Below are 17542 nucleotides of genomic sequence, written 5' to 3' on the forward strand. Positions count from 1 at the left end.
CACAAATATATATAACACACACGTGTACATATATACATTTACATATAAATATACATGTGTATATGAATGAAAGAGAGAAAGCAATAAAACAACGTGTGATCAAATGGAATTAACTGGTGAATCTGGGTAAAGAGTGTATGTAAGTTTCTTGCAACTTTCTGTAAGTTGGCAATTATATTGAAATTTTAAAATTACAAAACTATATAAACATAAATACTATCTTCTGTGCAGATTCCAACTAAGATAGATCATGCTTGCAGTCTGTCTAAAGAACCAAGATTACTTAGCAAAAGATGATTTCACTTGTAAATACATTTCTTGACTGTTTAAACCAGCCTCCACTTTGAGAAAAAAACATATATCTCACACCTTCCTTTAACATTATGTCAAACTATGAAATAAATATTCTGACTAGAAGCAAATCAATGATACACTTGGAATAAGCTTTTTAATACAGTACACATTCCAACACCCCCACTACCAATTCTGTTATAATCCTCAGTATATATTACAGCTCACGTTACCCTGGCTTTACTTTAGTAATCTCTTTGGGGAATCACTGACTTTTCAAGGCTCATAACAGGAGGGCAGCTCCAAAATAGTAGGACCTTATCTATAAGAGAGTCTAAAGTACTGATGTAGGTTATCTAGAATGAGCAGACATACAGATTGAGACTGAGTACAATAACTTCCCTGAGGTTAATTTTTGAAAATTTTAAAAAATCATAGTTATTTAACAAATGCTTGCTGATGGACTTATAGAAGAGAGAATCTGACAAACTTTTGCTTTAACTTTGTTTTTTTTTTAAAAAAATAAGTCTTCTGAAAATAGGAACTAACAAATTTTTTAGAAACAAATATAAAGCACTTCCTCTTTTAGAGACTAAAGAAAAACTCCCTCTGTGTTATCATTTGCTTAACTGAAAACCTATGACAACTGTTTGCTCATTTTGATTCTCTCTCCCCTCAGAGCAGTCACTGTTCAGACTTAAGTCTCAGGAGGTCTGAGCGTAGGTTTGTGCACATAGTCAATCCGGGAGACTCCAAGCTGTAATTGAGATGCACTCACTGGGTTAGTGCCTCTTTGTTTTAGGGTTAGCAAATGATGGCAAATTTCCATAGTATCCCCTCCTTCCACAAAATTAAGAGCAAAGATAAGCCAGTTCCTTATTTTGAAGGTGACACCCTGATTTCCAGTTTCAGTAAACTCTGGAGGAGACATAAGGTACCAGCTCGTATGGAAACTTTGGAACTCAAGAAGAGTGGACTGAATACTAGGAAACCTTCACTATAGTTTTAACTCTGCCCCTAATCACCGTGGGAACTTTAGGTGAGTTACTTCAGCTCTATGGGACTCAGCTTCCTAAGTCATGAAATTATTTTCAAGGTCCCTTTTAGCTTCAGATGTTTTGTGATTCTAACTCTCAACAATCATGGATTTTAGTGATATAGACAAAAAGCAGAAATGTCACAGTTGTACTGTATTTATACTCTGTCAACTCTAGAGTAAAGCCAAACATGCCTGTAAGACTCATATTTTTTAATAACAATTTAATTTGTACTGTTAATGAACATTTTTATAGCTCCATTTGAGCCTTTGCAAACACATCCATAAAACTGGTTGTATTGCTTCAAGTTTATAAAACCCCACTGCATTTTCCAAGAAAGTGGGCATTTATGCAAAGAAATAGCCTAACACATGCCTAACTGCCTATTTCAAAGCAATTATTATTTGTCAATACAGTATCCACTTGAATAGTGCAAAGACAATGCCCCCGGAAAGTCTGGCAGATTCCTGTTGAAGGAACCTCTGCTCTTAAAATCCCATCAGCATTTTCTTTCATTTCTGTCTTAGCATCAAATTTCTGGAAGTTCAAGAGAGAAAATCCAGAAGATGGCACTAACTTTCCTGCCATCCAAGAGACCACACTCATTGTTTCATTAAGCTTTTCTGATATTTGTAAAGCCTCCAAAATACAGTTATGTTCATATAGGCATTTTTGCTCTTATTCACTTTTCACTTTGATTTAAATAATACTCACATTTATTTGGAGACTTTTGATGTAACATTCCTGTCTGGTTATAATGACCTATAGCATCAACTCACTTGTATTTTCTTAGAAAACTGTCACCTTTTCTCTTGCACCACTGTGGATGTTTACAGAATTACACAAAGCCTCCATGAAGGCTTACAATATAAACACTTTTATCTATGCCAGAAAATGAGCTGTTTAATCTGCTTATGGGGCAAGCTCATCTGTGAAGGAATATCATTAGGTGTAGGTAGGCACTCCATTCAAACATGCATTTATTCATTCAGCTGACATTTATAGAGCACCTACTTGGAACCTGGCATTTTATAAAGTGTAGTAAAAGTGACTAAGGTATTGAATGACCACTCCCACCCCCATGGAGATGACAGTTCAGAGAAAGAAGATTAATAGATAGATAGATAGATAGATAGATAAATAAGGATATAGGTATAGATATAGATAATAGTATTACTTTTATGAACAAACATAGTACAAGGTGCTCTGAGAGGATCAACCATTCCTGTAGAAATGAACTTTAGGTTGGGCTAGAGGGTGAGTAGGAGTTAGCTAAGCAAATGGGAGTGGGTAGAAAGGATTCCAGGATGGAGAAGCAGCCCATGCAAAGGTCCTGAAGTTGGAAGAAAGAGAACACATAAAAAAGTCCGACGTGATCTGAACTCTGAGGCCAAAGGGAAGAGTAGCCAAAATGCAGCTGGAGATGTAGAAATCTGTTGCATTGACCTAGACTTTTTTCCAAATAAATAAATATAAATACCTAAACCCTGAACATACCCTCTGTGAGGAATTGAAGGCTCACAACTGCTTCTTTAGTTGGTGATGGCTTCTGTAGTAGTTTCTTGAGCAACAGTGACCTTCCTGGTCTCTGCATCTCATAGAAGAGGTAGCTTCCAGGGGCTGCAACAGTCAGCAAGTACCACAAAGGTTCCTGGTCCATCTTTTTTCAAAGAGCTCTGGGGCCCCTAGTGACACAATTCCATCTGACTTCAGCACCAGGAATAGAGACAGCTGTCAGATGTCCTAGCTGTGCCCTCTAGTGGCAGGTGGAGTGTTACCCAACTCTTTTGAAAAGGGTAAACTCCCTCTCAGAGTTTGGAAATGTGAGTGTGGGGACATATGGGGGTGGGGGGTCAGGGAGGAGAGGAAATTCTACTCTAACAGCCTGTCTTTCTTTCAATTCTCCTATGATTCCTTCTATCCACAGTGTTCACAGCAGTTCACATTAATGCTGTGATAAGTCATTTTAAAGTACATTAAAGGTCAAGGGAATCTCAGAGCTCTGCTTGCACACACACTTTCATCCATCCTTTCTGTTGTGACTACTCTTACATCATCCTCAGTCTCTTTGGGCTCTGTTTGCTCTATCTCTCCATGACCCATCTCTTCTCCTCCTGTAACATAATCTGGGTGAATATCCTTCTTTGATTTAGTGAAACGTCCACTTAATTCCCTAGGTAACAGAAAGAGCGAAGTACTTTTCTTTTTGGAATCTAGGCATACCACTCAGTTTTACATCTGATTAACTTAAAGCCACAGCACCTAAATCCAGAGGTCATCTTTTTCCTTGTTGATGAGATCTCTCTGCCTAAGCATCCTTTTCCCTCAGCACTTGGCTTTTTGATATGAGATTCCACATGCCATGCTTTAAGAAACTGGGAATAGGGAAAAGAGGTGGGGCCAAGACCGAAGTGAAATGTAGCCCAGACTCATGGTGTATCTGGTTCCAAAACTGGCAATAATTGGGTAAGAGATTTGTGCTTCCCGAGTGCTAAGAATCTTACATGGAAGAAACAAATATCAAAGAATGGATGCTAATCTTATCAGAGAGACTTTAGAAAAGAACAGGTTGGTTTAAGAGCTTTCAAGAGAATTGTTTTCTCATGGACATAGTGACCTTTGAAGTTCCTTCTGTGCATGGGTTGTGTCTTCCCTGAGCTATGCCTTAGAGCCATAGTGGGGCCTGGTGCTCTAGGCTGGATATGCTTTACCACATCTTGCTCTGGTCAAGGCATGATCCAAAGACATATATTTACTCAATGTCAAAAGGTTTTACCCAACTAAAACTCCAGCATCACCATCCTTTGATAAAAGGGTGAGGGGTCGATTCTCTTTGTTGGTTTTGTCTGTTCACAGGACATTGGATTTGTTCCACTTCAGGAAGCTGGAGATTCCCAGTTTACAGTACTTTTACAGGAGTGTGGAGGGACGGTATTTCCAGAATCTGCATCCCCTTTTGTATTTCTGGGTTGACCGTCTGCCTTGTTGTCCACTCTGTACCTGTGAAGCTCTGATCAGGGTCCACGCCTTCTAGCCTGATAAGAAAGAAGTCCTAGAATAATTTTTGAATGAATCCAGGATCTAAATGGTACAGGGATGATATTCCACTGCAACTAGTCTCTATCACTTTCTTTATACAATGACTTCTTCTTCTGTCTTTTCGGAGGTTTTCAGATCACCTCTGGAAAAATCAAAGGGTGTTAAGTAGGCATATTGTCTCAAAAATATCAAAGTTATTATTTTCTGAGGAATTTGAGTTCTATTGGATAAAGTGAATTCAGTATGTTCTCTTATACCATCGCTGTATATGAGAACATATGTATGTATAGGTTGCTGGAAATAGGATTGGAAAGTGAGTCAGTCCTTCCTCATTTGGTCCATTCTAGATAGGTGTGTACTTTGTTGGACTGTAAGAAGCTATAAACTTTCAAAAGCCTCCATGTACATGCCTTATTATGGACAATCACTCATATTGGCCTCCGGTTCAGATAGAAAGACCCTGGATCTAACCCAGCTATTCCAACATATGCAATATTTGTCTTTTCCTTAAAGACAGCTAGATTTACTGACAAATTAAAATCTCTTTATGCTTAATGAAAAATTAATGCTGAAGTGGCTTTGTTTCAGCCAAGAAATAGTTTTTCAACATGTTATTTTAAGTGTTTTGTTCATTATTATAACCAAGTACCCAGGAGTCCTCACATGAGATATTCCTTATACATTTTAAATGGAAGTAATGTAAAATACTAAAAAAAAGAAGCAACTTTTGCAATGCAAATCTGGGTAAGGTAATCTGTAATTATATTTTGAGAGAATGGGTTAAGTGGGACTATGTAGAATATAATTTTTAATTTCTCACCAATGTTAATGTGTCTGTATATCAAAACTTATATGTATATCTATATGTTTATAAAGTGAGCATGAGGGAAGAGACAATATTTCTGTAAGATGAAAAATTCTGTTTCTCAGTAGCAGAAACAGTAGTTCATGGCTCTTCACAAGGCATGCTTTTCCTCCTGCAGTTAAAGAACCAAAAACATTTTCAAGATAATTTTCTTGAGAGGACCTACAGGAGGAAGAATCAAAGGGAAAACTAACTGTATAGTTATACAAACTTGCGAGGTGCTCAATTACCTATGACTCAGAACCAATCTCCAGTACAATAATGTAGAGAATAGTTGGTGCCCTATGTTGGAAGTGAGCCATCCTGCGTGGGATCATGAGAACTCATGGAGTAACATACTAAAATTCTTAGCCATTTCTTCAAGTGATAGAAACATACCACATTTCTAGTTTTTAAGGATGGCATGGAATGTGCAGGCTGATCAGAATGTCTTCTTTTAAAGTTGTTATGTTAAAGATAAATTATTGGCAATATTTGCCAATACTAAATTGTAATGTGCATAATCAGGGTGGTCTCCTACCACCACCTACTACTAAAGATGACCACAGAGTTGTTACAATTATGCTAATTTCCATCTCAGTTTGTTTGGACCGTTTGAGCAGATGTAATGTCTCCAGTCAGAAGATGGTGATAGAATAGCAGTGTGCATTCTGAAAGCCTTGTTTTCCTTTTCTTTGGGGCTTCATAACCTAGCTAAGCATGATAGCTCTCAGGTGTTGAACTCATACTATTTTCCATACTTTTATTTGTGCCACATATAAAAGCTTTTATTTTATCGTCACGAAAACACAGTGAGTAAGGTATCATCTCTATTTTCTAGTTGGAAAACAATATGGCTCTAAGGGGTCACTGGTGATAAAGTAGCAGATTTTGGATTTAGCCCTGTGATCTCTGACTGCAAACCCCATTTTCTTAGTTTCTATGCAATACAGCCTCCAGCAACTACTAGGTTAAGGGAGAGGCATAAGTTCCTTTTCTGCTTTTCTATTGTTAAGGCAGCACTGCTACTCCTGGAGCACTGCTTTGTAGCAGAAGGAAATGATGTATTTTTTTTTTTTTTTTTTTTGCGGTACGCGGGCCTCTCACTGCCACGGCCTCTCCCGCTGCGGAGCACAGGCTCCGGACGCGCAGGCCCAGCGGCCATGGCTCACGGGCCCAGCCGCTCCGCGGCATGCGGGATCCTCCCGGACCGGGGCACGAACCCTCGTTCCCTGCATCGGCAGGCGGACTCTCAACCACTGCGCCACCAGGGAAGCCCTGATGTATTTTTGATGTATTAAAGTACTAACCCATTTCCTCTGGCTTATCACATATAATACAGGAACTTCAAGTATTGTCAATGAAGTGTATGCTCTAAACTTGTAGGAGAGAAACCTCTGTGGGCCACATGTCCCACCAAAATCTTGGTTGTGGCTAAAGAATCAGTGAATTCACTATTGAAATAGATGTAAATAAGAATATAAACCATGTATGTAATTTATTGAGTACTTACTCTATGCGAGGTACTCTCTCTCCCAAGTTACAAAATGGCATAATACAGAAAGAACATCCCTCAAAGAGGTTATAGTCCTCTTGGTGGAACTCTATGAAAAAGAGTCTAACGTGTCTATAAATATCTGTATGCTTTTCCCTAAACTAGTTAAGAAAGGGTCTGGAGAAAGCATGAGCACATGTAGCCCACCTTGTGGGATTTCACAATACCTGAAATAGAAAAAAATCCTACATTTTTTGGAGAGAGAAAAAAATAAAACACAACAAAATGAGTTAAGAGATGAAATGACTATTTTGCCCAGTGTAAGCCTATGACCAGTAAAGACATTTTTAGGCATGGGACAACTCAGATAGTTTATCTCTTTTGAACTCTTTTTAAAAGAATCACACAAATCTATACAACCATAGAAATGAAAATCCAGCTCAAGAGAGGAGGGAGTAAGTTATCTGAAGCAACAGTGAACAGAAAAACTAATGGAGTCAAGGCTAAAAAGACAAGTCTAGGTAACCTGGCTGTGAAACAATGTAATAATTAAGGATCTATCACAAAAGGTATCCCCAAAATAGAAGTATGATACATTCATATTCTAAAATTCTATTTCCCATTTAATAAAGATGATATACCTGGATGTACTAAGAGGTATGCATCTCCAAGGTATTTTGTTGACTGGAAAAATACAAAATGCAAATCATAAAATATGACACTATTTATGTAAAATATTTATATGTGAAAATATTTAGAAACAATACACATCATAAATTTGGGGTTTTACCTTTGGAGAGAGAGGTGGGATTGTAAGGGAACAGGGGTTGATGATGAAGCTAGGCTTTTAATTTTTAGTTCATAAATCCTATAATGTTTAAATGTTTTGATAAACATATATTAATGTACAATTGCATGATTAAAATGATTTTAAAAATAAAGGAAATACCCTGTGGAGTAGCTAAGCAGTAGCTCTTTCATTTACCAGCAGTAATCTCGGACAAGTCTTTTTTGAGCTTCCATATCTCTTCCTGTAAGCTGAAAATAACAATATTGATCTTAAAGTCTGTGTGCGAGTGAGTGAATGAGTGAGTGCGTGTGTGTGGTTTAAATGAAATGCAATGCCATATGTAAAATGCTAATTACAATGTCTGGAATATAGTATGCCCTTAACCAATAACAGTTAATAGTATGCAACATATTTTCAACCTAGGAAATCATAAAACTGCCAAAATGAAGTTGTAATCACAGAGCAAGGCCATTTTGTTGATTAGTTATTCACTGATGAGAGATATTGCTTAAGCATCAGGTTATCTAAAATTTTTGTTTGGCTTAAATACTCATACAGTTGATGAAATAAATACATGATTTTCAAAGTAATCTTGAGATAATTTATATTGAACAGTAATAGATCAACAGTAAATGTGTGGTTTGGTAGAAATTAAAAGGCATCTTATTGCTCTTTTGTAAAAAGAGATAACACAAACATCTGGAGGCACCTCTACTTGGAGATGTACATGTAAAAGAGTGAAATGTTTGTATAAAATCTCATAAGGCCAGGAGCATAGTTGAGGTGGCAGTGAAGTTTATTTTTCCAAAGTGTTGCCTTTCAACAATATTTTAAAAGATAATATATTGACATTATGATTGTAAGCCTGCAATGAAAAGATGTTAGAGAAAGTAATGCGAAAGCATGGCCCTGAGGTATATAAAGCAGGAGCTAGATCAAGGCATTGAAACTTCTTATATGCTTACACTCCCACCAGTCAATAGTAGTCTTTTCTCCCCAGCTCCACACACAGGTCCTGCCCCAGACATGCTCCCTTCATGTTAGATCCTAGCTCTGTCTTTGTTTACGGTTGAAGAAAATGACCCTTCTCTTTGCACCTATATTTGAATGTTCTCAAAAGAAACATATGCTTTAAAATGCATATACCTAATCATGTTGAGTCTATGATTCTCATTGTTTCTAAAACAGTTAGGCAAATCACATAATTTGTGGAAATGGTATCACTGGACTAGTGGGTCAACTCCTTTGGAGTGGGCGGGCATTGGCCACTTTTGCCTCGGAAAATTATATTCAGTTAGGAAGTATCTTTGGTGTTTTCACGGTTATAGGAAAAATTACTCTTTGTAGAAAAAAAGGTTCACGATGCTTGCCTTTTTGGAATTTAGTTAATTAGAAATTGTCAGATTTTTCTTTTGGTCTCATTTTATGCCATAGTCTTTGCCACCTCTGTTATCATTTGATATACTGATGTGAAAGGATCTTTAGGTGACTTTTAAAAAGACACTCTTTTATTATGTTTGTAAAATCAATGGTACAGGGTGTTCTCAGTATAAGGTTTTTTTTTTAATGGTATTGTTTATTCAGGAAGGCTCAAAATCTATTTCAATTTTATGTGTACATTTATGTGTTTCAAAAATGAAAATTCTTAAGATGTAAGCAACATAATAGAGTGAGAAAGCCAAGGATTCCTGATTGCATCTGGGAGTAGATGTATGAAGCTTGTTGCTCTTCTTTCTCATCTTACATCGTCTCTTTACCACTACTGAAACTTGCTTCAAGAAGGTCCTTAGTAGTGAATTCAAAAATCAGGAGGCTTCTTTTCAAGTGTTTATACTTTTTTTTTAACTTGTTACTTTTGTATTCCATACAGATGCAAGCAAACTCATTAATTCGCAACTTTTTCATGCTCCTGCTTAGCCAATAAATCATCAAGTTGAGTTAATCCCACCTCTAAAATATCTTTTATATCCATTTTTTCTTTCTCTTTTTCTCTGCCACTGCTTTGGTTCAAGCTCATTTACTTTCTCAAATGAAGTACTGCAATTTGTTATTTAACTAATTATTCCCTCAAGTTCTGTGCCTACCAATCCACCTTTCAATGTCCAATCGGTGATTCTTCTACAGCCAGAATGACCTACTTAAAAGCAAAACATGCCGAAATTTAGGGATTCCCCATTATATATACTAACAATTTTAAATGCCTTCACAAATTTACCCTAGAACCTTCACAATTTGACCCTAGCCTACCTTCTTCAGGTTCTACTGACTTCTTGCAACCTCTTCTTCTCTTTATCCTCCCAGTCAATTCTCCCTAATGTTCAGAGGTAAGGAACAATTTTCCATTCTTATGTTTGACATGTTCCTTCTCAACTTTTTACTTTTACATAGTATGTTCCTTATACTTAGGAAAACTTCTCTGGCCTATTCACTATCTGTTGAAGTTCTAAACCTCTTTTTTATCTCCCAGATCTGAGTATCATCTCCTCTGTTACATCTTCTCTACCTTTTAACTTTGACTATGACTCCAAGAATATCGTACATGGTGTTGGTTACATCACACTGCTATTTGCTTAACTGATTTCACTATTAGATTTTGAACATCTTGAGGGCAAGAACCATGTCTCATTTACCTTTGTATTACTATTATTTTACTGAATATTAGCAGAATCTCACTATATAGTTATTGAATTAATAAGACAAAATGCGGGCCTCCCTGGTGGCGCAGTGGTTGCCCGTCCGCCTGCCGATGCAGGGGAGCCGGGTTCGCGCCCCGGTCTGGGAGGATCCCACATGCCGCGGAGCGGCTGGGCCCGTGAGCCATGGCCGCTGAGCCTGCGCGTCCGGAGCCTGTGCTCCGCGACGGGAGAGGCCGCAGCAGAGGGAGGCCCGCGTACCGCAAAAAAAAAAAAAAAAAGACAAAATGAATCCGTGTTGTGTATACTGAACAGATCTGGGGACTTTCCTAAGGACGCTCCCTGATTTTTCATGACTGATATTCTCTTTTCGACATTGCCCTGAAAGGGAAGGGAAGAGAGAATAAGAATATTCAAGGCAGTGTTGATGACTACAACCTGCTTTGATTCTGTACCCAAACTGAGATATTCCAGAGAGGTTTCTTGACTGTCTGCACCACTGGAAGCTGTTCACATCACACCATTAAAGGCTAATAAATTCATTGCATTTGATAGTTGAACAGTTTAATAGATGAACTTATGCTCATGTCTTCTTAACCTGAGTTTTACTATCTACTCAACTTGTTTTGTTTTTAGATTGTCACAGCAGCACTTTCAAAAGTATATATATTTTTTAATTGTTTGCTTTAGGTTTTTGGTTATATGAAAGGGAGGTTTTCTTATAAAGATACCCTTTGCTCTCAAATTCTACTGTAAGTTATTCATTTACACAAAATATTACCCAGTGGAATTCAGAGATAAAATGTTTGAGGATGATAATAGTTAGAAATACTAATGTTGAACACTCATTGTGTCCAGGTGACTGTCCTCCTTTAGTGCTTTAAATGGAGTGTCCTATTTAATTCTCAAAACAGCCATGTGAGGGAAAGCGACATCATTCTCCTACTCTGTAGAAGAGAAAAACAGAAGTGTAAACAAGTTAAGCAACTTGCCCACACTATACAGCTGTGAAGGATCACAGCCTGGATTGGAATTCAGGGTGTCAGACTCCAGAGTCATAATCACTGTAGCTGTGGAGAGTATAATTTAGAAGTAAATTTCTATTCTGCCTGAAAATCAGAGGTTGTTCTGCTATCAGAATCTTAGCCTCGTCTTCAGTAGGTTGGTTCTTTCTCCTTGAAATCTGACACTTCCCTTTTTTTTTACTCCCTATATGCTGATGGTAAATGCACTCTAAATCCCTTTTCATTTCCTCTTTGGGACAATTTCATTACTGCTTCATGAGCCAGTGCACCATCATGCATCTCATTACAGCCCCTCTCCTTGATCAACTGTGTTGATGATGAGATACAAGTACCAAGCCATTACCAAATGCATGCTTGTATTTATTCTTTTTGCCACCTGAAGAATGGGAAACTATCTATGTAATTCTACAGACTAGGATATGTGTTCATTTCTTTTATACTAAAGATAAATATAGAGGCTGCAATAAGAACAATGCCTATAGAATTAGGCAAGTACAGATTTGGATGTTTGACCAATTGATTAAATTTCATTGAAACAAAACAAACAAATACAAAGACAAACATAAACTCTAAAATCAAAAGATCTGCACTACTCTTATCAATTAATGTTTGTCTTCCTAGATCGCATTTTAAATCCCTTAATGGAAGAAATTGTCTTATACAGTATGTTTCTTGCTAATAATGGATGATCATAAACATGTTATTTTGTTTTGACCAGATAAAACATACTACAGCCTCCTTGCCAAACTAACTTTCCTTATATGGCTGTGGCATGGACTACCAAAAGCCTATAGTACGTCAGTCGACATATTTCTGAGAATCATACTATTATAAAGCTTATGGTGATCTTGAAGTAAAAAAATAACATAATCATTTGTAAAATTTTATTTTAAGAGTGTTTGGATTTTGGTGCTGAGAAGTAATTACTTTAGTGTGATTTATGTTTGAATTTAATTTGCTTTATTCATGTTAGGTGGCCTTTTTCTCGTCAAATGTTTTTATATAGTCTTTCTGTCATGTTTAGTGGCTTTTATCCACCTACACCCCCTCTCTCCCATCATTGTATGAAATAGAAGTGGTACTTTATCACGGCCTAATAAATATTGGCTAGGTGCTGAAGGTACTTTAATTCCCAGCCTCTGAGAAAGGGCTTGGATCTTTGTGTTGGGTGTTCTCAGATACAGAGATGTAAACGCCATTTCTCTGTTCCATTTGCAGGTCACATGTGCCAATTTAACAAACGGTGGAAAGTCAGAACTTCTAAAATCAGGAAGCAGCAAATCCACACTAAAGCATATATGGACAGAAAGCAGCAAAGACTTGTCTATCAGCCGACTCCTGTCACAGACTTTTCGTGGCAAAGAAAATGATACAGATTTAGACCTGCGATATGACACCCCAGAACCTTACTCTGAGCAAGACCTCTGGGACTGGCTGAGGAACTCCACAGACCTTCAAGAGCCTCGGCCCAGGGCCAAGCGAAGGCCCATTGTTAAGACGGGCAAGTTTAAGAAAATGTTTGGATGGGGTGATTTTCATTCCAACATCAAAACAGTGAAGCTAAACCTATTGATAACTGGGAAAATTGTAGATCATGGCAATGGGACATTTAGTGTTTATTTCAGGCATAATTCCACTGGTCAAGGGAATGTATCTGTCAGCTTGGTGCCCCCTACGAAAATAGTGGAATTCGACTTGGCACAGCAAACCGTGATTGATGCCAAAGATTCCAAGTCCTTTAATTGTCGCATTGAATATGAAAAGGTTGACAAGGCTACCAAGAACACACTCTGCAACTATGACCCTTCAAAAACCTGTTACCAGGAGCAGACCCAAAGTCATGTGTCCTGGCTCTGCTCTAAGCCCTTTAAGGTGATCTGTATTTACATTTCCTTTTATAGTACAGATTATAAACTCGTACAGAAAGTGTGCCCCGACTACAATTACCACAGCGACACACCTTACTTCCCCTCTGGATGAGGATGAATGTAGGGGTGAGACTGAAGCCTGAGGAATTCAAGGTCACATGACAGGGCTGTTACCTCAAGAAGAAGGTCCCATCTGTTGCCTGGAATGTGTCTACACTGCTGCTCTCGTCAACTGGCTGCAAATACGCTCGTGGAAAACAATCTGATGTAATTTCTGCCCAGTCAGCTTCATCTCTCAGTATAGTTGTAAATCACCACAGATTCTAAAGCCACACTTGAAGACATGCTCTCACACATAGATGTACACAGACACACTCTCATATACATTTCAGCTGGCATCCGTCATGATTCCTGTCAAGAGGGCTTTCGTTGTCTGACTCATAATGGTTCAGGATAAAGGATCATCAAGCAAAAGGATTAACTAGACAGTGAATGGTTTTTAGCACTTGCTGTTATGCAAATCTCCTTTAAAGTCTTGAGTACATGCTAATCAATAATCCCCACTCATGCATTTCTACTGCTTGGAGTAGCTGTACTGGTAAATACTACTGTAGGAGTATATGCTTGTTAAAATGGAAAAAAAAAATGTGTCTTTAGAGCTCAGTATTCTTTATTTTATGAACACAACAAGTGTAGTAACTTTTTCCAGCATTCAGTAGGCACATTCAAGGTGATACAAGATGCCTCTTTTTTCTATGGAGGGAGCCTGTTCTCAGTAAAGATGAGCAAACATTTGGAATTTACATGTGGGCAGACACTGGATTACAGCTTTCATCACCAATCACTGGACTTTTGCAAAGTCGAGACCAGCTAAGGTTGCTTAAGATAAGTTCTGATCATTATATAAGAAGGGAAATGCCTGACAGACACCATGTAAGTTATGTGTCTGTCTTATCTTTACTACACATATTGTAACAAATTCAATATCCTAGTCTTCATTTGTATGAATGGTTTGTATTGTACATAGTTTAACCAAGTGTTATTTGAGCTGCTTATTAATATTAACTATGTACTTGTCTCTCTGCTTGTTATTGGTTAAAAAAGAAAAAAAAAGGATATGAGGAATCCATTCTATCAGTGTAGCTGTGAACCCCATTAAAAAGACAAACTTAATGTACAAAGCATTTATTCAGCTCAAGTATTGTTGAAAGCTATACATATACAACATTACAGTCTGTCTGTATTTAGATATTTTATTTCTGGACAAATGAAATGTACATAAAAATAAAATGCTTAAAGTTGAGTTTCAATATGTACTTGTGTAAGATGGTGATTTAAATGGTTCTGACAAGAAGAATGTGTTGGAATACAGTCATGGTTTTGCATCTCATGTCTCTAAATTTGTATAGAACTATCTAAATTGCTATTAGTTGCCCAGTCAAAACAACTTAGGAGTTTAAGTCTCAAAACTGGGAAACAGTTGGCATTCAGTATTACATACATTTTTGGTTTGCTGTCATGCTACTTGTCCAAGAATACCCAAAATCAATGAACATAAGGAGATGATTGAGGTCTCCTAAATTAATTATAGCTAGTTGTTGTTGTTGTTGTTTTCCTGTACAGCGTCTTTATTTAGCAGGATATTGAGAAGGTAATTTTTTTTTTTTCCTTAAAAGAAAGCCAAGATGTCTGAAGATTGTGGCTGACCTTCCCTGATTCTACTGTATTGACTCAACTGAGAAAATTACAAGAGCAGTGAAGGACTTCTATGCTCAATTTACATATAGCAAAAGGGATCAATTTATCTATATAGCATTATTTTGGGGCATTAAGCTTTACTTTTTAAAACTAATTACCATATACAATCCCAGCAAAATAAACAGAAGAAGAAATATGTAAAGTAATAACCCATACTTAAGGTCACAAATTGGGGATTGGGATATGAAAAGTCTCAAAGGTTAACCAAAGAAGTCAAATTAAGAACATTCACCCATTCTCATTTTCCCTTCATGCTGCATAGGGGTAAGTATGTTTTCATACAGAAAATAATAGACGTTCTACAGGGAACCCAATACCACAGAGTTCTAAAGTGAGAACTCAATGACTGATTTGACTGAAGAGAGCCTTCAATTGCCAATTAAAGACACATCATTCTGTTAAGTGTCCATCTCTCAATATCTTCCAACATAGCTAGACAACCATTTATATCAATGTATTAATTAATTTACCGTGGAATTTAGAAGCTGATGTTAGAACAGACTTCTCTGGCACAATTGGCAGGGAGAGCTTCATGAGTCCCAGCTGCAGGACATATTTTCCACAGATTAAACCTTGTTATTCTGGGGTTTATTTACCAAAGTGATCACTTAGGAGTCAGTTCTCTCTTAACAAAAAGGAGGATAAGAAAGAAGGCAAAAATCTTTTTTTTTTTTTTTTTTTGGATCATTTGATTAGTGGCCCATGACTTTCATTATGTGGTGTAATCTGTCCTGTAATCCAGCATTCAAGATAAGATGAAAATATGTTTCAGAAAAGAAAAAATATGCTTCAGTCTTCACCCATCTGCCCTACTCTCCAAAGTCCTCATGAAATATTGCTTTTACATTTTTATAAACATATAGAATGCAGCTAACTAACAATGCATTGAATTATTTTTCTGTAGTTTTTCTTTAGAAGAAAAAAGGAGAAAATTAGCAAATCCCTAATGAAGATTTCAATTTTTAAAAATTTAAACTTTTAAGACTTTTTCTGGGCCTGTACTCACATATCCCTAACTCCTATATCATCAGCACCTCCATCTGTGATATAGAAAAGTCATGATGATATAGAACTTTGATTCAAAAGATAATTTATTTGTATCTAATATACTTCTGTTTTAGACAAGGAAGAGGATGAAGAAAGATGATGAATAAGAAAATTCAAAGGTTCAGATTAAAAACTTTACTAGGCCAACTTGTTGCTTCAACAAACTGGTTAGTTAAGTTTTAGTTATGCTAGAAAATCATTTGTTATTTGGAAAAAATAAACTTAAAGCTGCTCTAAGGAAATTGCTTTTTCTACAGTCTTAAATATTCTTTCGCACCTTTGCTAAGATATAGAAAAAAAGTCAAGATGGAAATAGATAGCATCTGATGCAAACATGGGTGTGTCATCATTTATTGTTATTTTCAGAAACGTTTTAGTAAAATTGAAATTATTATAAAGAAATGATTATTGCAGCTTTTCGCCTCATGGAAGAAAAATGATACAAGTTACTGGTTTATCTATTTATGATAAAAACAATGAATTGTCATGGTATGGTTTCAGTTGGGCAGTTTGGGGTCCATGACTCCTGTGAGAATTTCTCTGCATGAGTAGAAGGGGCATAACTATTACTAGTACAGTACTAAAGTTCTGGAAGTGATTATTCGGGAAGTAATTGAAATACTTGTTAAATTTAAAACTATGGACAGGAATCTTCAGGTTCCTACATTTCAGCAATAAACTGTAAGCCATATTTTTGCACAGATAGATTAAAAAAATCATGAGAAGCCTGAGAAAGTGTTTGTCTTTTCCCTTTTCCCCACTGCTTTACATGTAAGAAGCAGCTTAACCAATATAAACAGCTCTTTGGAAAAACAATTTGCATCTCCACCATCAACTCTGAATGACAAGTTTTAGCCTGAAGCAAATTCAAATGGCTGTGTTTATTAACTTTGGAAAGCCTTGGTTGATGTACTAGTTTCAGACATTTATTGATATTTATTCAATTATCAGTCTTTTAATCTATTTTATATTTATTTTTATCTTTATATTTTTATTCAAATAAAATGAAAATCAGTAGATCAAAAATTAAAAATTTAAACACATTAATTTGCATAAAAAAGATTACTATTTACCTAGTTTGTAGGTGACAAAAATTGAGGACCTTAACAGTCAGAACTGAATCCTGAAAAACTGATTGCTAGGTCAGCTTTTCTCAGGAGTCCCATGCCTATAAAAGAATGATTTCAGGGCTTGGGAACATAAGGAAAACAGTCCTTCTCAATTTAAAATTGTGGTGTATCATTGCTTTTTATATCCAGTACTATCAGAAATACTTTTAAGTAACAAATTTATAGTTACTTTTATTTTTACTAGGATGGCAAAGAACAGAAATCCCATGAGAGTTTTAGTTTCAATGTTTGCGTGAACAAAGTCTAGAGAAATCACCTAAAATTAGGAGAGTACTTGTGCCAAGTAGCTGGCCAAGTTTGATGGAAAGCAGTTTAATATTTATAATTCTGCATTTAGAGGATTATGCCCTTTATTACTGCTGGATTGCAGGATAACTGTAAAGGCCCTAAAGGCGATGGATACAGAGACTTCCTTTCATTGGCTGTAGTGGCTGTTATGGTTGGAGGTGCCAAGTGTACATTCTCCCCAAATTAGACATACAGCCAAAGCTCTGTTCACATCAACCTCAGACAGTTGCTGGATTTCTAATTCTAATTCTGTGTAAGGCACCTCAATAGACAACTGGAATTACTGATTTCTGATAC

At 36.8% G+C, this 17542-nt stretch overlaps 1 protein-coding gene across 1 annotated transcript in view; it reads left to right on the plus strand.

Annotated features, from left to right (window-relative positions):
* Window positions 1-14332, plus strand: part of NXPH1 (neurexophilin 1) — a 295193-nt gene extending 280861 nt beyond the window's left edge. The window contains exon 3 of the mRNA XM_007101742.2: window positions 12373-14332. Coding sequence (XP_007101804.1) covers window positions 12373-13134 — 762 coding nt within the window. The 3' untranslated portion in view covers window positions 13135-14332. The remainder of the gene's footprint in view (window positions 1-12372) is intronic.
* Window positions 14333-17542: the final 3210 nt, after the last annotated feature.

This window comes from Physeter macrocephalus, chromosome 5, assembly GCF_002837175.3.
Source record: "Physeter macrocephalus isolate SW-GA chromosome 5, ASM283717v5, whole genome shotgun sequence".
Taxonomy (NCBI): Eukaryota; Metazoa; Chordata; class Mammalia; order Artiodactyla; family Physeteridae; genus Physeter; species Physeter macrocephalus.